This window comes from Haliotis cracherodii, unplaced genomic scaffold (assembly GCF_022045235.1).
Source record: "Haliotis cracherodii isolate W230 unplaced genomic scaffold, xgHalCrac1.p SCAF_6, whole genome shotgun sequence".
NCBI classification, from domain to species: domain Eukaryota; kingdom Metazoa; phylum Mollusca; class Gastropoda; order Lepetellida; family Haliotidae; genus Haliotis; species Haliotis cracherodii.
The window spans coordinates 37,025,361-37,049,910 of NW_027266319.1; the positions used below are offsets into that span (position 1 = coordinate 37,025,361).

General features: G+C 39.6%; 2 protein-coding genes and 2 pseudogenes across 2 annotated transcripts in view; 2 read left to right on the forward strand and 2 right to left on the reverse strand.

Annotated features, from left to right (window-relative positions):
- On the forward strand, positions 1 to 13,551 carry LOC139446408 (uncharacterized). The gene is made up of 9 exons (XM_071227734.1): positions 1 to 61; positions 4,141 to 4,260; positions 4,503 to 4,748; positions 5,088 to 5,267; positions 10,073 to 10,210; positions 11,188 to 11,322; positions 11,468 to 11,569; positions 11,848 to 11,962; positions 13,404 to 13,551. The coding sequence occupies exons 1-9, from the start codon at positions 1 to 3 to the stop codon at positions 13,549 to 13,551; spliced, it is 1,245 nt and encodes a 414-aa protein (XP_071083835.1).
- On the reverse strand, positions 5,870 to 6,791 carry LOC139445261 (uncharacterized; annotated as a pseudogene).
- LOC139444717 (uncharacterized) lies at positions 8,473 to 9,350 on the reverse strand (annotated as a pseudogene).
- A 6,476-nt stretch (positions 13,552 to 20,027) lies between the features above and the next one.
- LOC139444705 (receptor-type tyrosine-protein phosphatase epsilon-like) overlaps positions 20,028 to 24,550 on the forward strand; it is a 44,358-nt gene continuing 39,835 nt past the window's right edge. Inside the window, exons 1-2 of the mRNA XM_071225634.1 lie at positions 20,028 to 20,082; positions 20,501 to 20,620. Of these exons, the coding sequence (XP_071081735.1) occupies positions 20,028 to 20,082; positions 20,501 to 20,620 (175 nt within the window). The remainder of the gene's footprint in view (positions 20,083 to 20,500; positions 20,621 to 24,550) is intronic.

The following is a 24,550-nucleotide window of genomic DNA, read 5'->3' on the forward strand; positions in this document are numbered from 1 at the left end:
ATGAAAACATCTCCACAAGTGCACAGGACAGGACCACCCCGTAAGGTAGTAACCCTGGCTAGCAAACCTCCATTCAATGACTCATGTTCAGAGCTATTTTTGATGCCTCCGCTACAATATCCATATACACCGATATATGTGTTATTTGTGGCAACGGGAGATAACATTGTAACCTTTATTCTGTGTGAAAAAACGCTCACACAATGATTATCATTAAAATACCTGATAACATGTGTACCCTAGAGAGACTATCTAACAATCAAGCCAAACGCAAACAATGTTTGCACAGATCATGCAGGGAAGTCACAAACACAATTCCTCGATCATATGACTCAGTTCACTTGCTGGTCACTGCAAACGTGGTTTAGTGGTGGAGCGTCTGCCCGGAAGGCGGAAGGTCGGGTGTTCGATACCCGGATGGGTCATACCAAAAGACATGAACAGATGGTGGTTGTTGAGACCCTGTCTGGCGCTCGGCATTAAGGTGCTAAAAAAAAGGACTGGTTGGCTCGGAGTCAGTAAACTGTGTCTGCTTGGTGTATTGTATATTGTTCAACTGAGGCATCGTATCTCAGTGGGCAAGCACTATAAAATCGGCATTAGTCCGGTCTAGTACAAACACACACACGCACGCACGCGCGCTCTTTGTAAATGCAATAATCTCGAACGGAAGATTAAATCCCCTTTTCACCACGCCTCACTTCTGGTATATATGGGAGTTTTATCTCCTCATGTGATTAATATGTAGACCCTGATATAGTTATATGTGATTATGTACACAAATCATTGTTATAGTTTGGCGAGAAATGATTGAGAATGAGAACATTGTAAACTATAGATGTATTATGTCATAGACCAAGATACATGTTTTTTCCAAGAAAACACTGCTTACCTAAAGCAACAAAAACAGCAAACTATTCAATATTTTGTCAGACAACCACTCTTCCAAATACAGGTTTTAATGCGGCGAGGCATTCTGCCTGTCAAGGAAGTTAGAAAAGCATGAGTCATGCTTTCCCAATATCTCACCAGCTCTGTTTTCATATCACATATATGTTTTGACAGTTCAGTGATTGATATTGTCCTTCACGATTCCCCAAATATTTTCAGTTGGGTTCATATCCGCATTCCATGTGGGCTATTACAGGAGTGTAAAATGTTTGCTCGTAAAACCATACCTGAGAATGCTTCGCTCTATGTTTTTGATCACTGCTACAAATACACACAATGGTGTCGCACCCAACACATACACCCCACGCCACAACGTTTCTGTACTTTTGGTTCACAAGTTTTTGCAGTTTGGATATAACCTCACTGAACTTTCATCTGCATGCAAGGGCGATCTTATTGTCTCATTAATCTCAACATTTTTCAAAACACGGAACACAGTTGATAGTGAAATGGCTCACTATAATAACCTGTGCTGAGATCTGATTCCTTGATTGTATAATTCAGAAATATCATGTTCTTTTTCCCAAAGTCTTTGCTATGTACACCTGAAACATCCTACTTGAAAATACAGTTTGAACCTGTATAGATATGATGGATGAATCTGAGTTTTTATGTTTGGCATTTGAATGCATGTGGTCCTATATAAAACAGAATGTAAAGATGTTAAAGTCGCGTACATACGTGTTTGAGTAAGTAAAGGAATTATGACTCAATGTAACTGTTATATGCTGAAATCTACGAATCGGTTTGAGATACACAACGCTGCTCCACTCATGGCACCGTCACAAACACATGCAAATGCAAGTTAATCATTCACCTGAAACACAAGAGAACATGTGGTGCCATTTATAATGCGGAATTGTAACGGACATCATTTTGACATTGCTGTGTCAAATTTGGAAATGTCCAGCACATGTCTACCACAAAACACATTGAAAACTTAAGCCTTTCAAGTTGTAACCCTGATCAAACAACTTTGAAGCAAGAGACGTACGACGCGTGTGACGCTCTTTGAAACGTCACAGAAAGGGCTTGCTCAGCTGTACCTAAAGGAATGTCAAATCAAGACACCAAAGGCTGGAATATTGCCTGACATAAAATGAAAGCTTACTGTCGGAAATTTAATGTCATCCCTCTTGTCATACATTCTTGTCGATAGTGTTTTGTCATTGAATCTTTATGCATGGATCAAAATATCAAACTGCCGAGCCAGTTTCACTGTTGTCTTTTATTTCAGATTCAGACGGGTAAATCAGTTGAAATTGGATATTTGGCATTTATACAACGACAACAGACCGTCGGTATACCTGAAGCTATAGTTAAACCTCACGCTCAAATGCTTTGTTTTGATTTTGCCGATCCATGCAGTCATAATGGCATTGTTGACTTATATATAAATTGAAAGTTAACGATTACTGGAGTGGCTGACTGATTTCTTAACAATTCGCTAACAATCTGTCTGACACTAAAGTAATAGCTTGTGTACCACAGGGATCGCTACCGGACCTTTTCATGTTTAAGGAGAAAACGCAAATTGTGTTTATTTTTTAAAATATATTACAATATGACACACCGTCATACTTTTGACATCTAGTACCTCACTCCGACGGGACCAACATAACATACAACCTTAGAGATGGGTGGGAGAGGGATGCGGGAGTCTGAAATTAATCAAAACCAGCCCCTGTTTTACTGAAAAGGAAATGAATGTCTCGAATTGTAGGAAAAAACCATAAAGTGACATTTCATTGCGGTTTATATTAAAGTGTCAAAAGAATACAGTTCGTCATATATATTTCTAAAAAATATACAAGGCTAAAGGTGAACAGGGCTTACTAATACCCACAACTGACACTTATTTCTAAGTTCAAAACATGAAAAATGCAATATTGTTTCAGAAAATACACTTATCGACATCAAACTTTGAACTGCACCTCTTCGTTTGGTATATAATGTGTATCCCCAATTCTAAAAGAATCCATGAATGAGTTTTAAGTTATAGGTCGCATAAATGTTGAGGTAAAAATAATTCTTAGTTCAAAACATGAAAAACATCTTGTATCAGAAGATAAAACTAATTGTAATTTATATGTGGTACCTTCAGAAGCAGTAATTAGAATATGGCGCATTTTAAATGAAATATGTATGTAATATAACAGTCAAAAACAAACATTATGAAAAAAAAACATGGTACTGTTGACATTGATGTATCTACAGTGGTAGAGGTTATTAATACTTTTTCATAATTTAATCTTTTCAAAGTAACAGCTATAATATTGCAATTTCATTTTATAATGAAGTAGATTTGCACATGAAAACATGCAGATAGTGTTAAAATTGAAACCCACAACGTTGTGAACCATACTTCTTTTCTGTGAGAGTTTTCCCCTAACTGAATATGTTCATACTGTCCAAATGTGCTAATATCTCGCCACACGGAAACTGGGTGAACGTTTCCGGCATAGAGATATGTTATAGGCCTGTTCTAGACCCTCTCGACAGGTAGAACTTGCTCCAGGCATCATAAGTCTTGTACATTTATAATGTTTCTGGCAGGTTATTTTTTACTGAGACATTGTTTCGATGGGATCGAGAAACATGGTTGTATCAAATGTCAGGGCAAGCTTGGCAGGAAATTCGCTTAATGGGAAATTTGCCAATAAGTAAAAATTGGTGAGATTCCCAGCTACAAAGGTCGTCCCAGTTGAAAGTAGAACGTGTTATAGGCACGTAGCATGTCCTCTATAAGTATGTGTGGTTGATATTCATGCATGTCGGTAAATGAAATATGAATAGTTGTAGAATGAACGCAAGTCTCTATTTCGTTTTATCATTGTCCCAATACACAGACCTAAGACGAAATGGCATGGTTATTGTCTGGGGTGCTGTTGATCTCCATCACTGGGACACTCACTGGTTGGTATAATGTTATTTACATATTATCTTTCGTATCAACTATGCATGTAATGCTATGTTTTATATGGTAATTGTCACCCTGGCTGGGTAGTCTTGATATGAAGTAGGAAGGTGAATCTACATCTACATTATCAATTGTGTATTTTATGTGTAAAAGTAGATATCCGCACATTGACAGGAACACGAAATACATCTATTTCCTCTCCATTCTCTCCTGTCTCTTTGATATGTAAAAGTCTCTACATTGTACAAAAAACCGAAACAACTCTTTAGATGCCGAGTGCCACTGTGACACTGTGACTGCCTGTTCCACGTTCCCATCTACTCCCTGTACCCAAGTCGGCAGTCCAGACAGATGTCAACAGGGATGGTTTGGTTCCTACTGCCAGACACGTGAGTATTCGGCGGTAGTATTTGTTTTTCCTTCCTGTTATGCAGACCAGTACACGAGCAAGGTGATTGTACCCGTTCCGGTTTAAATTTAACCAATCACTGGAGAAATCATTGTCCTTGTTGGATCTGTAGCGTCTTTTTAAGTGTTATGATAATGTGCACGGCCACACATGAACCTTCTGGCACAGTTTCCACCATTTCTGATGTGTACATGTTGTTGCACATGGTTTCTCTCTCTTCAGAAAATATTGCTTTAGGAAGAAGTGCCAACCAGAGCAGTACATACATTGAAAACAATCAACTGACAGGGAATAAATCACACCATTTCGAGGCCAAATATGCTGTAGATGGCAGAGCTACCAACGACTTCTATAGTAAACCACTGACATGCACACATACAGACAGGGGAGTCCAAACTTGGACAGTGTACCTGGACACCGCCAACACAGACCAGAAACAACGCATCAAGCTGTATCTACGTAATGACTGTGAGTATTCGTAGCAAAATATCAATATTTTCATTTCATACGAAACTGATCAATAAAATGTAGCATGTTGAACAACACATAACTTCACATAAAAAATGTTATTAACAAAATTAAATGTATCAATGGCGTGTGTTACTTGTACTGCTTAATAGCAGGTCAGTATAGCTACGTTGGGGTCATCAGGTATGGTCATTCATATCTCAGGTAACATTTTATGTCTTTTAGGAATTGTGTTCGTGCATGACAGAGTGTGTTGCTGTTCCATTTAATATGGCGCTAAACAATCTGGTGATTAAACAACACCTGACCCTCAAAGCACTGCACATTTTCCCATTGAAGCCGATCCAGAGAGAAACCAAGGCATGAAGATATTCGTCGGTGAACAGCTGTGCACCCAGTGGCCAACCACTATCTATCCGCCTGCTATAGCTGACGTCAGATGTCAACAACCACTGACAGGAAACACACTCACCATACAGACAAGCATTTTTCTCACGCTATGCGAGGTGCAGATATTTGGTAGGTTTAGTTACACCATTGATCGTGTGAGCGAAACATTTGGGGTTTAACGTTGCTTGGGATAATTATTAAGTAGTATCACAGCATGTTTAAGTTTGAATCAAAGAATACAAAAGATAACACGATGCTTCAGTGTCAAAACACGGGCGCAGTTTTATTACATAACAATACAGGCGGAAGTCGCGACAAGCAGTGTTACACAGTACACAGAAATGCAGTTACATTGCTTGCGTCCGAGGTTAAGCTGGGTACACATCGTGACGCAATGGAGTAACTACCAAACCATGACCAAATGGGTCGGAATATACACATCATGACCAAATGGGCCGGAATATACACATGACCAAATGGGCCCGAATATACACATGACCAAACGGGCCGGAATAGAGATGACAGTTCAGTTCATCCTCCGTGGCTAAACACAACGTGAGGCATGAGCTGCAGGCCATCCTGTGTCATTACATACACTGTCATCCTCTGTGGTTTGGGTACACTACATGAGGTGCAGGCCATCCTGTGTCATTACATACACTGTCATCCTCTGTGGTTTGGGTACACTACATGAGGTGCAGTTAGCATGTTGAAGCTGAACTTACTTACAGTTAATGAGTGTTCATGAGAAAATTGAGTTGCCTGCCACGAGCTTGGTTTATAGGAAGCTCATTCCCCTGAGGATTAAGCATAAGAACTGAATACAAACGACACGAGTTTTGAAATGAACGCCTGGATGAGGACAAAACCGTAAATAACTCAAGACCCCCTGGAATGCGTTCACGAAAATGTCATTGCCAATGCCCGCAGGTGGACACAATCCTTGTCTGAACAAACCCATGTCTGCTATGTTAATTTCATTGTGCCCGAGAACGCGGTCTCCAAGGTCTAGTACACCTTTCCTACCAAATCTATTAAATCTTTTCCTCTTGCACTCCATTACTCTGCCGTCTGGTATACCCCGCCATGTGACCCTCTGCAGAACATCTGACCATATGACTTGTGTGAAGGGCATCATGTGATGAATTTTTGTAAGATCCCGTCTCAGCGTTTGTAATAATACTGTGGTTGGCACGTCCCCAAGGTCGTTACCTCCCAAATGAAGGAGGAGTCATGCTGGTGGAGGACTGAGCCTTAGTTTTTTTCTGTAGAAATGGCAACAATGATTTCCACTTCATTTCCCTACTCCCGTACAGTGTTAAGCTGAGTCCATACTTCTGCAGACCCAGGTCCAATCCCACTGGGCTTGCAACTGCTCTCCAGTGAGCTCAGTAGATAAGGCTGGAGCCGACAAGCCATATTTCTGTCAAAAATGAGTTGTTACAACATATTGATGAGAATGTTCTAAGCATATGCAGCAGACTTCCATCTGCCGAATGTGCAGTAGCTCATGTGGTATTCCCTGTGTTGCTGCATATGTAGCGGCTCCAATCCTGAAAGAGTGTGTGTTGTAGTTTTGTATGTGAAAGTTGAGGAACTGTCAGGCTTTCCGGAGTACTGCGGAGAACTGATATCTGGTGGCGGCTTTACCATTCAAATGGATGAAGAACTGGCCTGGTTGGGCTGAGCGTAAAGACAGATATGCACTTAATGACCTGACTGGGCAAATTGTAGGATCAGACTTAGCAGCGATTATCAGAGTTGTGCCTTTGCCATGTTGATCATTCTTTGAAAAGCAAATCTTAGCGTGCACTGCCTGTGTAGGATTGCAAAAAATGCCAAGTTAAACATGGCAGTAAATAAACAAGTTTCGTAACCTGATGTACAAATAGCCTGGAGGGCACTAGGCAGCCTCTTCAACATGTCAATTGTGATTGGGTGTCTTGCATCAGGTGTCGACACCAGAGCTGCTGTATTTCTGTATCCCTGCATGCATTTGCGAACTAAAAAGTTTTCAGTAGGATCAGTTCAGCTGTTAATTTTGTTATGTCTGCCAAGAGCTGAGAGATATTGAACTATAGTTCCTTCCTTCTTATTCATACTTGCTATGTAACATAAAATATCATCTACCGGCACAGGCCAAATCTTTTGTCAAATGACCTTAATGCAGATGTATAGGTGTGTTGAGTATTGCTCGAGACTGATCCTAAATTAAAGCAAAGGTCTCGGATTTTAGATAAGCCACAAATTCTTGGGTACTGGTGTCGGTTTGGTTCTGGCTTCTGGTTTCAGCTGACGAAACTTCTGAAGATCAAAACGAGATAAGGAATCTGCAATGCTGTTTTTAAAACCAGGTATATATTGACCTTTGACTAATAAATTTATGTTGGGACAATGAAGTACAAACTGCCTCGAAACTGCATAGTATTCTTACATTTAGTTGACTACTTGTTAAGTATGGAAACAACTGCTTGGTAATCACTATTTATTATTATCTTTTTGCCCCTGAGGGCATCAGCCCAAATGTTAACCGCAACATAGACTGGGAAGAATTCCAGCAGTGTGATGTTTCGTGTTAGGCCTAAAGTCCTCCAATGTCCAGGCCATGAACCGTTGGTCCAGCGTCCATGAAAGTACGCTCCAAACCCACATGACTCTCCTGATGCACTGTCTGTGTAGAGGTGTAATGCTTCATTGGTAATCCAGCATTGATCCAGGAATAATGACGTTCCATTATGATTGTCCAGGAATGAAAGCCAAATCTGAAAATCATCTTTCATATTCCTTGTAACGCTATATTTATGATGGGGCTTCTTATACCACAAATCTAATCAATGGATCTCCGTAGGAAGCCCCTGCCGATGGAAATAGGCCTACCTATGTAATTTAGTGAACCAATGAGACTTTCGACTTGCTGTTTGGTTGCTGTGGATTTTGACATGATTTTGAGTTTATCCTTAGCATCCTGTATTTTGTCTGCTGGTATGGTTAACTCCATTCTGACTGCGTCTAGCTGAAATCCAAGGAAGCTGATTAATGTTGTTGGTGTTACTGTTTTGTGACTGGCTATAGGGATTCCGAGTTCGTCGCAAGTTGCTAATAATGTTGACAGGACTAACTGACATTTAGACTTATCTCTTCCATATCCTCCGCATGGGTTGTCGTCCGAGTTTTGCATTAACCTTGAGAATTTAACTTTGAACTATCCACTGGAAGAAGGTGGAAATTTAGGGTATGGTAGACTCAAGGTATGCCAATAGCTTATCTACTTTGATAGGTGAGTGGCCCAATGCTTGCACGTTTTGGGAGGTGTCTGTTGCAAAACTGAAATGTATTAACCTCTGGGGTTGGTTGATTTCCTCTAACTGATTGGTTTAATCGGCACTTAGGGAATGGGTGGCTCCCACCACGCTGATAACAAACATGAGGAAAACGGCAATGTTGCCTGTGACACAATTTACCAGGGTCATTGCAATCCCAGCAAAAAACAACTTTTAAGGTGTTTGCAGTTGGAGATTGTGAAGGCTGCTTGAAAGTTGTGAAACTGCGGTTCACAGGTTGAGGAGTGACATTCATGTATAGCATCCACAATTCCGCGTTGATTGTGCCCCATGCCTTGTCTGTGGATCAATTCAGTGGAACCTATTATCATAATTTTGACAACCCTGGCCCCTGCTGACGGCCAATCTAATTGTGTGCAAATATTTAAACATTTGCTACTGGCTTTCGGGGAATTTCTCCAGGTATATGCTGACAAATATGATAAAGGCTGTTGTCCACTCTTCCACTGACTGTATGTCCTTCGACTGGCGTGACATTTCCAATTGACCCACTGAGTTTACTCTAATAGTGCTATCCATACATTGCTCCTTATCCAATCCCTTAATGAGGTGGCCAGATCTACATATTGTGTATTTTATCCCTTATTGGTTGGGGGATGAAATTACCAACATTGTCTTTTGACAAAGCAACCATTTTGTCACCACTGCTTGCAATCTTAGCATTAGGCATGTTAAGCGTATCGTTGTCAATGGCAACAGATGCGAGTGCGTGTGTGTTGTGATTTACTGACTGTACTAGTGGGATAGTTGGGGTATCTAAGCCTATCACTACATGAAACCGTGCATCATTATTGGAAACATGAGGTAATACATCACCTGATCCATTCCTCGCGATGGGTTGCGATGACCGGGTGTCGGTAGTTGACGCCATGTTGTCTGCATCGCCGGGCTGAGAACTTCGATTCGTTGATTTGTTGACTCGAGCCGATTTCCGCGACGATCTCCGGTCACTGGGTGCTTGGATCTTCCGCTTCCGCGATCTCCGACCTTACATCGTTCTTCTCACCAAACGTACGGATATGAAATTACACAAGGACGATAAATAATATGTTGCCTATGTGATTCGCCTTTGGCTGCTTGCTGGTGTCCGCGGAAAGAGGCTTGATGCAGTCACGTGCGTCACGTGATCGGTTTACGATTACCAACACACTGGTGTAAGGGAGGCAAATCCACTGAACTGTGGTATGGTGCCTAACCTCCCACTTAAACAAATGTGTTTCATACTGGCTTTCACAAAATAGATTAATGTGTGAGAAATATCCAGTTAGAAGTTAGCCTGGTTACACATTTTCAAGTATTTGATGAGACAATTGTGGACAGACCAAACGTTCAATCGCCCGATTACCAACTTCTTGCGGCATCGAAGAACCTTCGCACGAGGTTATTTGTGTAAATGACATTACATAAACTAGGTCTCCAAATAAGCGTTCGTAAGGAAAAAGTAGAAAAGACCGATATACTTCACTTTTAATGGTAGATTGTCTTCCCGTTTTCTCCTAAATGTGTTGTTGATTTTATTTTGTTATTCATGAATCATGAAATGTGATTTTAATAGGCTACTGATGTATGTATTTTTATCATGTTCATATTCAGTTTGCAGTGACGGCTGGTTTGATGAGGAGTGTGACAAACAGTGTCACTGTTCACAAAACACAGAAGTGTGTGACAAGATCACTGGACAGTGTCTAAGTGGATGTGCTCCAGGTTACATGGGAATACATTGCCAATCAGGTACAGGTTCCGAGCCTCACATACACGGAATTGCGTAATGATAATCTTTCTTTGTGATTTACATGATGTCATAGAGGTATATCCACAAAACCTTGAGTCATTTGAGCAAACTGTTTCGCTGTGACAAGTCAGTAAAATAAGAAAGGGATCAGTGTCTTGGAAAATGGACAAAAGTGAACGTGCATTGTATATTCCATAATTAACACCTTCTTATTGCTGGCCCTTTCATGATATTTAACCCTCATGTGTCCCTTTAACATTATGAAGTTCAGCCTATAATCCATTACTAATTAACTAATTTACGCCAGTTCTGATAAGTACTTCCAAAGTGTGGAAATATTTGGTAAGTGCAAGGCATTTGGTGCTAACATTTGCCTACTTAGTATGTACCTATGATGTTTCTAGGATATATCATCATGAATATGAAATGATATACCGCATTTATGAAATTTTGTGTCTAATATATGATACAGCTGGCCGATCAATACCTGTAATTTACATGAAAAGTTTTTTTTGTAAAATAGTAGAAACTTTAAACAATCATTAAATATGCCTACATGTATATAGGAACCTGAACTAAATGGTTGACATGTACTTGACCATAATAATGGACAATATGTGCCTGACATGATTTTATGTTGTAATGTCTTATGCTCACAAAATGTACACATTTGTACCTGTGTGACTCACGGCCTAATCAAAGCTTGTCCTCGCTAAGAGTTTATATTCAGTGACGATTGCTCATGTTACTGTCTACAGCATGCCCGGACGGACGATATGGTGTCAACTGTCCATCTCAGTGTGGTCACTGTCTGGGCACTTTTGTCTGTGACAAGGTGACAGGGAAATGTCCCAGAGGATGTCAACCTGGATGGTGGCCAGATGTCTGTTCACAGGGTAGGTACTTGATCTCCACTATTGTCAACAAACCTGAAACGTTTTGTCTTTTTGTTCATGGTAAATCTTATTTGTTACAGCTTGCAGTGACGGTCGTCATGGACACCACTGTCAGTCTGAGTGTGGCCAGTGTAAAGAAAACCTTCCTTGTAACAAGATCAATGGAACATGCGACCAGGGTTGTCAGCCAGGGTTTCAAGAACCCACTTGTAAAGGTGGGATGCATTTTCGATGTGATGGATGTAATTGTTCACTCTTTGTACATGATAACAACTCTCCCTTCCCTGGTCGCTGCAGCCTTGCCAATGTATCATAAAAATAAAGTATTCAGCAAAAACATATATGTCGTCTACTCGCCAGAATGCGTTGATGGTATGTACGGGGATGACTGCATGTCACGATGCGGTCAATGTAAAGACTCCCTGACCTGTGATAAGTCCAGTGGGGAGTGTCCTGAAGGATGTCAGGGCAACTTAATGAAGCCCCTGTGTCAAGGAAGGACGCTAAATTCAATAGGAAAAATAATAAAATCTATTTACTGTCTTTTACATTTTGAAGTCGACTTTTACAATTTTTGTTTAGTCATCCTGTCGGTTAATCAATATTATAAAACTCGTTTGTTTAGTCAATACTTCTCTTTAAAAGGAACTTAGTAAAACCTATCAAGGCATTTGTAAAGACTACATAATGTCTTAAGGAATATGAATGATTTACTTGTCTTCACAAACAATGTTGTACAGTGTGTCCGGCAACACCAGGATGTTTAAGCCGGGAAGCGCCAGTTGTAGCAACACTCGGAACACTTCTCGTCTTGGCTGTTATCGCTCTGTTGACCTCCATCTTTTACATCAGAAGGTAAGGATCTTGTAATGTGTAATATATCATGAACATGAAAAGAGGGTTCATAATATTGAGCAATAGTAAATGGTTCCGTGTGAATGATTGTACATTAAGTCAAAGTCAAAGAAGTTTATTGTACAAAACGCCACCGGCCCATATACAAGAAAGAGTTACGCATGTAGATACAATTATATATGTTACACATTGGGATATACACGTTGTTTGATTAATTCATTTCTTTTGGCTAATGCATGCTTAATATAAAGAGAAAGATTTAATAAATTTGATTCGTCCTTTGTCGTCAGCATAACTACAAAGGCGTTTATCGGTGACATTGCTATTAAATAATCTTTTATATATTTCTTTCGGAGATCATTGTAAAATGGACAGACAAACACAAAATGAATTTACATTAGAAACTCTAACTTACAGATTCTGTTTATCATATTGATGATACGTCGTTCATTATTGTTTTACTTTGCATTCATACTCAATAATATAACATGAAATTCATTTTATTTTTTTACACAGAACTTCAGTTGATTATACCTACAACGATAATGTACATGTACGTCAAGTATTCAAAGAAAGTATCAATTCGTACAAACATGTACGAATGTGGAGCGTACATTTGGCGATACTTGTATTGATTGATTGAGACAATTATTAAAGAGACAATAAGGATTGATTAAAAAGTCACAGAGACGTACCAGACATTCTCCTTACATAGATATTGAATACTAGGATTGCATTTCTCTGCATCACAAACAAGAAACAACTAGTGGTGATAGAATTTATCATCCAAATTTATCATCCAAAACTGGCTCTGTGAAGATCCGGGGTAGAATAGGTCTTCAGCAACCCATGCTTGCCGTAAAAGGCGAACATGCTTGCCGTAAGAGGTGACTAACGGGATCGGGTTGTCAGGCTCACTGACTTCGTTGATGCATGTCATCGATCCCATATACGTGGATCGATGCTCATGATATTAATCACTGGATTGTCTGGCCTCGACTCGATTATTTACAGACCGCCGTCATATAGCTGAAATATTGCTGAATGCGACGTTAAGCAACAAACCAACCAGCCAACCCACAGGAAATATCGTTTGGGTGAGATCACGCGATGTCGACATTGTAGATACGCTGCTATGAAATTGCATCACATTGTTTCGCAAACCAGTGCACCAGTGCGTACCAGACACTGCTTATTACTGTCTACAAACTGAAAAAGCTGGAAGAATGATGTTGGATGATAATTATAATCTCACCCATGTGACTTTTGATATTAAATATATCAACACTCCTTGATAAAGTGGAAAAACTCCTCGACAAGCCTCGTTGTTTTCCCACTTTTTATATCGTGTTGATATATTTGATATCAAAATACACTAAGGTGATATTCTCTATGTAACAAATCATCTTGTGTACTACTTGCTTATTGCTGTATATTTCAGACTGAAGTGTCAACCGGATGCTTTACAGAAGAAGCCTGAAGATAACTACATATCTCTTGATGAGAAGACCAAGGATCCAGTTATGGAAAACACATATGAACACATTGACAGCACCATTCCTTATGCTAATGCAGGCGAAGACCGTTAGGTCCGAATTTGAACTGATCACAATCAGTTGCATCAAAAGAACTGGCTTGTTGTAGTTTAATATAGAGCAGATTCTTTTTAACAACATTGTTCTGGGTGGGTTCAACATCTTTTTTCTCGTTTGGTCACTAACTACTTTACAACTCAAGCAACATATGGTCCGGCGTTATTATGGTGCAATGTCGGGATTGCCGCTGTGCTGAAATAACGTTAAATCGGTCGTTTACAAATCTCACCCCAGCATCTCAAAGTATTCAATGCCTATCAATCACAAGCACTTGAGTCCCTTTTGTAGCAGTTATTCTACCCCACATCATAACGCCTCAAGAACACGTGGGTTGACGTATCGGTCACCTTGACACCTTAAGACACGGGTCCTGCCATTGGATTGACGCACGACGTTATGCTGCGAGGTATCGAATTCAGTTGTTCCTTTTGGCTCGTCGTCTGTCATTTTCACTTACATTTGGTCTGGTGAAATTCCACCAAAACGATCCAAAGTGGAGAGAGAGAGAGAGAGAGAGAGAGAGAGAGAGTATTACCTCTAATGCCTAGTTTATGTAGTTTGTAAAATAATCCATCGTGCCATATCCTATCGAATGCTTTTTAATTATCTAAGAAAGACTCACGAAGACAGCTTAGCGTGGGAATATTGTGGAATTGGATATTTGACCTTTTATAGAAATCATTTGAAGCGATTTTCGTCGAATAATCGTTCGCAGATAAAGCGTTTGGTTGATAGCTCACCATCTATAATTTCACATACATCCCAACGCTGCCATATAGCTTTTTGACATACATGTACATGTATGGTCATATTGCACTGGCATCATTGTATTAATGTCTAAGACACCAACGTTGCTTGCTTTGTCAGTACATGACCATGGTATATTTCGCAAGCTATTCACAAGTTCTACGTTAAATCATATGATACAAAAACATCAACAGAGGAAAAGAATAACAGTAACAAAACATTAGATAATCGATATTGGTTCCTATTTTTCAACTTTTGTTTATCTCTTTGTAATCAAAAACAAATATATTAAATCAAAACTAACACAACAGACGGATGTGAGAACTGATTACTTTATGAGGAAATATATAGCTTTAGTAGTGCTACAAATTCTCGTGGTGCCATCGCTGATTTTCAGTTGTCCATCCACATAAATTGCACGGCTATTTTGCGCCAAAATAGAATCTGTTTTTATATTTACCAGATGCAGTATACGCATGAACATTATTGATACATCTGTAAAGTCATCTCTTGTGCAGGTCAATAGCATATGTCATGACATATTCATGTATTTCCAATACACATGGTCTTGATTTGTATGATACACGTATCCACATGCACTATTACATGTCACGTGTATAACTGAAGCATTTTCTCATTTTAAACTGCGGTCCAGCAGCCTGACCAGTGAGAATGAGTATGTCATTTAACCCTGATGTTTTCTATCGAACAGCTGCCACGACCCTTCCGGTTAGACTGACGTTCATACCACAACCTGCATACTGCTTCCACATGACGTTCTAATCCACGCCAACTTCTTTATTTGCAATAGAAATATATTTGACCATTGTCACTTTAAGCCTAGTGTGAATGTAAAATTCATGTACCATTTTTATTATGCATGTAGAAATTTAGTATTGTATTTATCTGAGTGACATCATATTTTCGCATTACGTACTTTTAGTTTGCCTGTTTGACTCCTTGTACTTCCGACGAGATCTGTGAAAAAACAAAAACAACGAATATGACATTTGGCTTATCTTGTCAATTAACAGTTTCACCTCGTTACCTGAGCCAATCCTGAAAATATCAACTTTGTCAAGTTACTCGATATCATTTGTCAAGAAAACAAATGTATTAAAATGGTGGAAAAATTTTAGACTTAGTGCTGTTTATTAAATGCGCAGAGGGCGTGGAACTGGACGCCTGGTAGCTGTTGGGGTCAATAAATAAAATCTAGAACATATTATATAACAGGTCCTGTCCTTTTAAGCTGTGATCGCCATTAAGCATACACATTTAGCACTTTCAAAACACGTTAAGAATTAGGTTTTGATGATATGTTGTATGTTTTAAGAGGCGACTAACGGGATCGGGTGGTCAGGCTCGCTGACTTGGTTGATGCATGTCATCGTATCCCATTGAGAGGATCGATGCCCTTGATGTCAGTCGCTGAATTATCTGATCCAGACTCGATTATTTACAGATCGCCGTCATATAGGTGGAACATTGCCGAGTGCGGCATTAAACAACAGACGAACAAACAAATGTGTTAAAAGGCATAGGAACCCTTGGGGATTCCTGGGTTGAACTCCTGCAACGTATGAAAGCTACAACATGTAAAGGAAAGTATTCTTGCAGTTATTGGTAATTGGGGACAATCTGCTTCAGTTAGGAAGGATAGTATCCTGCCTCATTGCGATTGATATGGACAAGGGATCCAACATTCTCAATCACACTGATTATTATTGACAATAAGTTAAGGTTGTTGATGATATGTCCCATTTATTTACACAATGAAATGTCATAGTATCTGTCGCAAGTCTACATTGCATGATAGTCCATATAGTGTGCATACATATGGAATTCAAAAGTACAATTATGATTATTATTATACGGAATGCACGAAACAACGAAAATTTAATTATGTGCATAATAATAATTATAATCACTGTGTACTAGTTTCCCACGACTATACGCCGTCAGTAATATCCGACGCAAACAAATGACCCGGAAGTCGTCGTGGAGCCCCTAAGCATGATACTGTTTCTTTTAACAAGTGTAAGGTTATTTATATATTTCAAAACGATAGCCAGAAAAATATACTGTCCATTGTCACGCAATTAACTTCCCTTGCCCAAAGCATTTAATATATAACTAGAAATTACACAAGTGATAACAAAAGGTCCTTCGTGTGATGTTGCCCGATAACATCGATCTAAAACTTATCATGGCGTACAACCATCTAAACATCGCAATTATGTTGATACCTGATCGTTTTACTAGCAAGGATTGTGGTGATAAATCGGACACAAATCAAAATACTATCAAAAGGATATCTTAATGAATTCATGAATGACTCGTGAAGCTTCGGGATAGAATTGATCTTCAGCAACCGATGCTTGCCGTAAAAGGCGACTATGCTTGTCGTAAGAGGCGACTAACGGGATCGGGTGGTCAGGCTCGCTGACTTGGTTGATGCATGTCATCGTATCCCAATTACGTGGATCAATGCTCATGATGTCAGCAACTGGATTGTCTGGTCCAGACACGTTATTTACAGACCGACATTATACAGCTGGAACATTGCTGAGTGCGGCGGTAAAAACAAACAAACAAACAAACAAACAAATAAAGAATTCATGAATTTTTAATGTAATTTGATTGACGTTATACAGTTTTGTTTACATATATTATTTTCACGTAAAAGGTAGTCCGTGACATGCACAGTAGGCTCTCTAGCAGTCGTCACTGTAAGTAACAGTGCCGTACACGTTGCTGAAAGGTGTACATATTGCATAGTGTTCTGCTTTAAAGGAGTTTACTTGTCAGTATATTGTAATCTCCCCAAGCATGCACAGTGTACACTTTATACATTGATCCCTGCGCATCACTAACATCCCATGTCTGCCACTTCACGCATTCCCATAATCTGACTCAAATCTACCACGTCGATTAAACCTAAAATAATGTGCTTGTTGGTGCACGTGTTTGCAACATCTGTCCACATTATAACCGCAGTCTTCCTTCACAGCTGTCAAAGAAAGTATCTCAATGCCATTTTTCACCTCACCCTCCATCATTTAACTCAACCAGCCACCCCCAGGCTATACTCCCATTGTGATAAAGTCACAATACGACGGCGAAAGGAGCAGGTATGACGTTCTCGCCAGGCTAGCGGAGACGTATGCAGTCAAGCGGAAGATCTACGCTTCGCAACATGAATATATAACACACTTTAATATGTACAGGGGAGAGTAAACATTGAGTGAGTGAGTGAATATAGTTTTACGCCGCCTTTAGCAATATTCCAGCAATATCACGGTGGGGGACACCAGAAATGGGCTTCACACATTGTACCCATGTCGGAAATCGAACCCGGGTCTTTGGTGTGACGAGCAAACGCTTTAACCACTAGGTTAAACTACTAGAGTAATGAAACGACCTCAAATTGAATCAGGCGTTTGCTGTTATTTAATATAAACATAAATGAATACGTTTTTATTATAACATGTCAGCGAAAAATTCATCATAGTTGAGTTTCTGTGCCCACGTGATATGAATGAGAAGGCACGATTTCTCTTTCGCCTGGGACACTATACTTCCCCGTCCCAGTTACACCCTGATTATGATTCGGGTCAGCAATTTACTTTGCTCATGGCTTGTACCTGTATTAACCTGCATCATTCCTGGCGTTTATTCCTTTAAACTAAACAAACACAGTCACTCAATATAATACAATACATGTGACGGAGGTGGCAGAGTTTTGACAGACCTCAACCGGAGCCAGACACTCGATAGGTTACAATTTTTTATGCAAAAAGTTAGTCTCGATGAAATTCGTACATTAAGGATGAAGCCGTATGTGTATTTAGGAATCCAGATCTGGATCCAGATTCTGATAGAGACAGACGTTAATATTGATACTATACCTTAACCAACACTTCTTTCTTTAGAGGTCTCTTGAAGTCACACTATCGTTCATGACCACAGAATTTACTTCATAACAATCAAGTGTCATTTGTGTTTTGTTTTCTTGCTTTTACTTTTCACCAGTGTTTACCATTTGACGAATTTCTATATACCAATGCTATGCTTAGCAGAACGAATCCAGCAGAAACCTTATGATTCACATAAATAACATATAAAAACTTTTTAAAAAATAAACTAGGAATCCAGGATGTAATATTAATTTGAACAAAATGCCAATGCAAACATGCCCTGGGCCATGGTCCATTACACAACTCTATTACTTTCTTCCTGGTTGTGTTTCATTGTAATGCTCCTTTGTGGGAACACACAGGTGAGTATTATAGTGTCCTACAAGCGTATGAAACGTTTTACCTCGATTTCTGTGATGTTATACATTTGTGATCGATACCGTACGTTTTAAAGGGAGATGAACTATGACATGGCTATTATCGTTTCGCTGGCTGTAGTTGTAACACGTCTGACGTTTGAAAGACTGGACGTTGGGTTATCTATGTTCGTTATGAGTCTATTTTAGTTTGCAGGGCACAGTAAATTGTTTTGACAGGCATAGGTATTTGTGGATACCCGTTTGTTTAATATTTATCTCCCTTTCTCGTTATACACATGAGTGCTTCAAACAGCGTGAGTGTAAACAGCGTATAATTGTCTGTGTTTGTGGGCAACTCACGACAACTGAGTCTCCCACAATAACAGTGCATTGTTGTTATACGATTCACCACAGCCGGGAAATCACAGGTGTGTAACTGTCTGTGTTGTGCTCTACAAACATAAACACAACAGCTTCTATTTCATGGTTGTAATTGCGATGTGTTCCGAAACTCTGTGGGACAGTCTTCAGCTCTGTCAAGAAGTCAATATCCAAAATCTTTCCGAGAGACAACTATGAATGTTTCTTTAGCGAAAACCAATAACACTGGGATAGTAACTAGCAGAAATAATGTTATAGACGTTGTAAGCATACACATCGATCATCATTCAATCCTTGTAATGATGGCTTCAGATATCAAATTTGACCTGGAGTAACAGTTTGCCTCATTATAACATTGTTTTTTTTAGTGCAAGAATTCCTCAGACAACTTCGCATTACAAAAAATACAAACAAATATTCCAGATGCACCAAGATTTGATGTTGTTAACTTGTGAAATAACACAGAAAGATACATCAGATAATGAATAAATCTAAGTCTAAATCTGGGCTTGCCTTTCCCCTTTGTGTGGTGACTTGGGGCAACAAATCACATTTCGTAAGAGGCGACTAAAGGGATCGGGTAGTCAGGCTCGGTGACTCGGTGACCTAAGTCAATAAACAATAAACAAACATACAAACAAATCACATTTCCTCACCATTCTAAGTAAAACCTACAATGTCAGAAGAGCATGTTAATTAACAATTTATGTTATAATAATGGGAGGAGTTTTTAAGCTGCTGATTGAATATGGTGTCGTTAGAAGCGTTAACATATCATTGATGAGACCGTTCGATTTGACCGTAGAAAAGATGTAAGTTTCGTACAAGTCCAAAATAAACGCGACTATAGCAAATATGCACATGCAACACGTGTCCATAACAATTTCGACAATGGCAAAGATGCCATTGAAACAGGTGTCCATGGTAGCAAAGATGCACGTGATACTGGTCAGATTTTATGTCTGTTTAGGTTTGTTGAATAATTATTATGAATAGTGTAGGATCAACGTCAGCGTCTATTTCGTTTCAAGATTCATCTCCCAAGAAACAGACCTGAGACAAAATGGTATGGTTATTGACTGGGGTGCTGTTGATCTCCATCACTGGGACACTCACTGGTAAGAATTACTGATACAATCCCTTCAGTGTCAACTACGCATGTGATACTTATTTCCATATGGTACCTGCTATCCTGGTTATAACAGTTCTAGCTAAGACTGGATAACAAGTCGCAAGATGAAACAATTCGATTTTAAACAATGTCATCTAAATGCACATACATCTACATTCTCTTATGTCTTTGATCTGTAAAAGTAGATATCCCTATATTGTAATTGTCACCCTGGCTGGGTAGTCTTGATATGGAATAGGAAGGTGAATCTACATCTACATTATCAATTATCTATTTTATGTATAAAAGTAGATATCCGTTCATAGACAGGAACACGAAATACATCTATTTCCTCTCCATTCTCTCCTGTTTCTTTGATATGTAAAAGTCTCTACATTGTACCAAAAAACGATACATCTCTTTAGATGCCGAGTGCCATTGTGACCCAGCGACTGCCTGTTCTCTGTTCCCATCTACTCCCTGTAGCCAGATCGGCAGTCCAGACAGATGTCAACAGGGATGGTTTGGTTCCTACTGCCAGAGACGTTAGTATTCTGGATTGGCATTTGTTTTTCTTTCTTGGCAGTACTCTGCAGAACTCCGAGAATATCACTGGCTTCGTGTTACTAACATAATCAATTTCAAACTGCTCATCTTTGTTTAAAAGTGTTTGAATACGACTCAGTCCCATCATATCTGTCATCACTCCTCAAAAGTCACATTCCATCCCGAACTCTGAGATCACAGAACAAAGACTTAATCATCATACCCAAATCAAGAACCAACTTCGACTCCCTTTCCAATGTGCATCATCTGGCCTTTGGAACAATCTTCCCATAAAAATGAAATTGGCATCCAGTCTCCAAGCTTTCCGCAAGCAGTTAAAAACACATCTGTTTTCCTCCACACAGAGGTAGGTTTCTCGGCAGGATAAAGCCAACGGATAAAAACGGTATCCGTTGGGGTCATATGCGGATAGAGACCCAAATATCAAAGGTCAAGTAGGACCACTTTCACTGTTTATAAACAAACATGGCGTCGCCCTCGTCATTCGGCGATCGAGTCAGAATTAACCATCGGGAATCTGGATAAACTACAGGGACAATTGCCATCATTATCAAAAGAACAGTCTAATATACTGAAAATCAGTGTCCAACTGTGACGTAGCTAAGGCATTTTATACGTTTTGGCAACTTTGGAGATGAAAATTTCGAAACAATTTTGCGAGGGCACGAGGCCTAGCCAAGCGGGATCAGTGGCCATATCTGTGCTTGTAGACCTCTGAGGCTTCAAACCTTCTCAAGAAATCAAAATAGTTGGATTTGGCCGAAATATGTTTGAATTGTTACCTTGTTTCGTTTTGTCGCTGTGTGTACATCTGACTACACATCTTAATGTTATAACAGGACAGACAGACTTTCAACAACGTCTGACCGTGGCGTCTCATAGACTAGGGTGAGAGTTGCTTCCGTTTGACAAAGGACAGTTACTCTACCGCACAGACCGATGGATTGCCGCGAAAGGCAAATAAAAACAACTGTTGTTTTGCGTTTATGTTGCTTCGCAACTGTATAAAAAACAGATTTCAGTTGGAACTATATTGGCTACTGTCACTGTCCGACTGACACATCACTTACCCTGTGACGTAATAAATATTAATGCGCGCATTCCAGGAAAACTCGCAATGTTTCGGTAATGTTTGTGAGAGAGGGAAAGCGATCTTGAAGCACAGAATTAAAAAATCATTATGACATTATATGATAAAGAGGTTATCACACTTGTGTGTTTGGGGAATGGTAAATATCCTGTATTAGGAATAAACACTATGTATTTAGCTCGCCAAGGCTCGCTAAATACAATGTTTATTCCTAATGCAGGATATTTACCATCCCAAAACACACTCGCGTGATAACCTCTATATATTATCATTATTATTGTATGTGACTCTTCCATCTTGTCACTATGAGAATTAGTCCATCTCGGTAAATTACATACTAACTTCTATCTATGTTTTAGATTGAAAACACTTTGCAGAACGTAACTGAAAAAAACGACGACCACGTTTTGAACAGTTGGGTGCATACCAAATTTTAAACTTGCATATTTAATTGCCGAAAAATTAAGTTGTTGTGTGGTGGGAAATGTGACACACTTAGAGATTATTACATTCCTTTGCGTGTCGTTTTAAGAGAGTGTAAGATATAAACATGTATTTTGACAAGATGTCCGTATGAACAGGACTCATTAATATCCAAATATATAATTAGCTGTTGTGAAGAAACATGGTAATTAATATTGAAAGACGTACCAAGAAGCTACCAGTGTCAACACTGCTAGACTGTATCGTCATCATATACAGCTGTTACTATATTAGTTCAGCAAGGGTGTCTATATTAAGCCAGCATAGCTACTTGACATATGAAATCCATATGCCACGTTGACTTCCAAAGGTTTCCATAGCTCAGTTTATGAAGTAAACTGAATGTTAATAAATAATGTACACTACCATGCATTACCTGTTGTCAGACATGAACCTTCTCGCTCCACCATTGTCTCATGTTATGGTGTTGTACATTGTTTCTTTTTCTTCAGAAAATATTGCTTTAGGAAGAAGTGCCAACCAGAACAGTACATATTTTGAAAACAGTGACTGGACAGGGAATATACTACACTATTTCGAGGCTAAATATGCTGTAGATGGCAGAGCTACAACAGACTTCTATAGTACACCACTGACATGTACACATACATACGGGGGAGTCCAAACATGGACTGTGTACCTGAACACCACAAACACAGACAAGATACAACGCATCAGGCTGTATCTACGTAATGACAGTGAGTATTCGTAGCAAAATATATATTTTGTGTTTTTCTCAATGAGAAGAATACCAATAAAATGTAGAACGTTTTACTACACATGACTAAATCCTTAACAAAACAAAATGTATCGTTTGTGTATGGTTCCTGTACTGCTATATAACAGGTGGTTACGGACTGTTTTCAGTGTAGGTACGTTGTGGTCAAAAGCCATGGTAATCGTAATCTCAGGTAACATTTTTAATGTCTTTTAGGAACTGTGTTCGCGCAAGCTATAACTTGCTGTATCATTTCACGTGGCTAATCGATCTGGAGCTTCATCAAATAAAACACCCGACCTTCAAAAGATTTCACATTTTCATTTCAAATTCAGTACTTAGCAGAAACCAAGGCATGAAGATATATGTCGGTGGACAGCTGTGCTTCCAGTGGTCAACGTATACCCATCCGCCTGCTATAGCTGACGTGAGCTGTCAACAACCACTGACAGGAAACACACTCACCATACAGACAAGCGATTTTCTCACGCTCTGCGAAGTGCAGATATTTGGTAGGTTAACATACACCACTGATCGTGTGAGCGAAAGTTTTGGGTTTTCATGTTTTTAACAATACTTCAGTTATATCACAGCATGACTAAGGCGCCGCAATACCCCGTGCAGAGTTGCGTCGTTGGGTGCGTCCCGTGAAGATTCCGGGTTAGAATTGGTCTTCAGCAACTCATGCTTGTAAGAGGCGACTGACGGGATCGGGTGATCAAGACTCGCTGACTTGGTTGATGCATGTCATCGTATCCAAATTGCGCAGATCGATGCTCGTTATGTCAATCACTGGATTGTCTGGTCCAGATTCAATTATTTACAGACCGCCGTCATATAGCTGGAATAGCTGGCGTTAAACAGCAAACAAACACATCCTTTTGTTCGCCAGAAGCCTTTGATCGTGGTTTGGAATCCTGGCAAACCCCGATATGTGTCTAGGTTTGTCAGCACCATATCCGTGCTCTTGGGTATCACCAAAGTACTAAACGTCAGAGACCTGCTTTCCTCCCACATACAGCTGATATAACTGGAATACTGTTCAAAGCAGCGTCAAACCCTACTTCTTACTCACTCACTACATGTGAGTGAAAAGTCCAAAGACAATTGCTGATGAACCAAACATTCAAACCCATGATCAACAACGGCTCAGCTATTTTAGTATTATTTTAAGGTTTCCAAACAAGCTCTCGTGATGGAACTGTTACAGTATGGATAAGACAGATATACTTTGCCTTAGTGGCAGATTGTCTCCACGTTTATCCTTAATGTTTTGTTGGTTTTAAATGGTCGGCGGAGTTCAACTTTTTCCACAGTTGTGTGCGTCATTAATCATGAATATGATATTATCTAGCGTCTGCCGATGTCACTTATAGTTCATGTTAGTTATATACATTCTTACATGTTGATATTCAGATTGCAGTGACGGCTGGTTTGATGAGGACTGTGACAAACAGTGTCACTGTTCACAAAACACAGAAGTGTGTGACAAGATCACTGGACTGTGTCTGACCGGATGTGCTCCAGGGTACACGGGAATTAATTGCCAATCAGGTACAGGTTCTGAGCCTCGCACAGTAGGAATCTTGTGTTGTGAACATTACATGCTGTCATAGA

Coding starts and splice junctions, on each gene's coding strand:
- LOC139446408 (XM_071227734.1), top strand. CDS start 1: ATGAAAACATCTCCACAAGTGCACAGGACAGGACCACCCCGTAAGGTA. Junction 11,323..11,467: donor TCAAGAACCCACTTGTAAAG/GTGGGATGCATT, acceptor TCTACTCGCCAG/AATGCGTTGATGGTATGTAC. Junction 11,570..11,847: donor TGGGGAGTGTCCTGAAGGAT/GTCAGGGCAACT, acceptor AATGTTGTACAG/TGTGTCCGGCAACACCAGGA.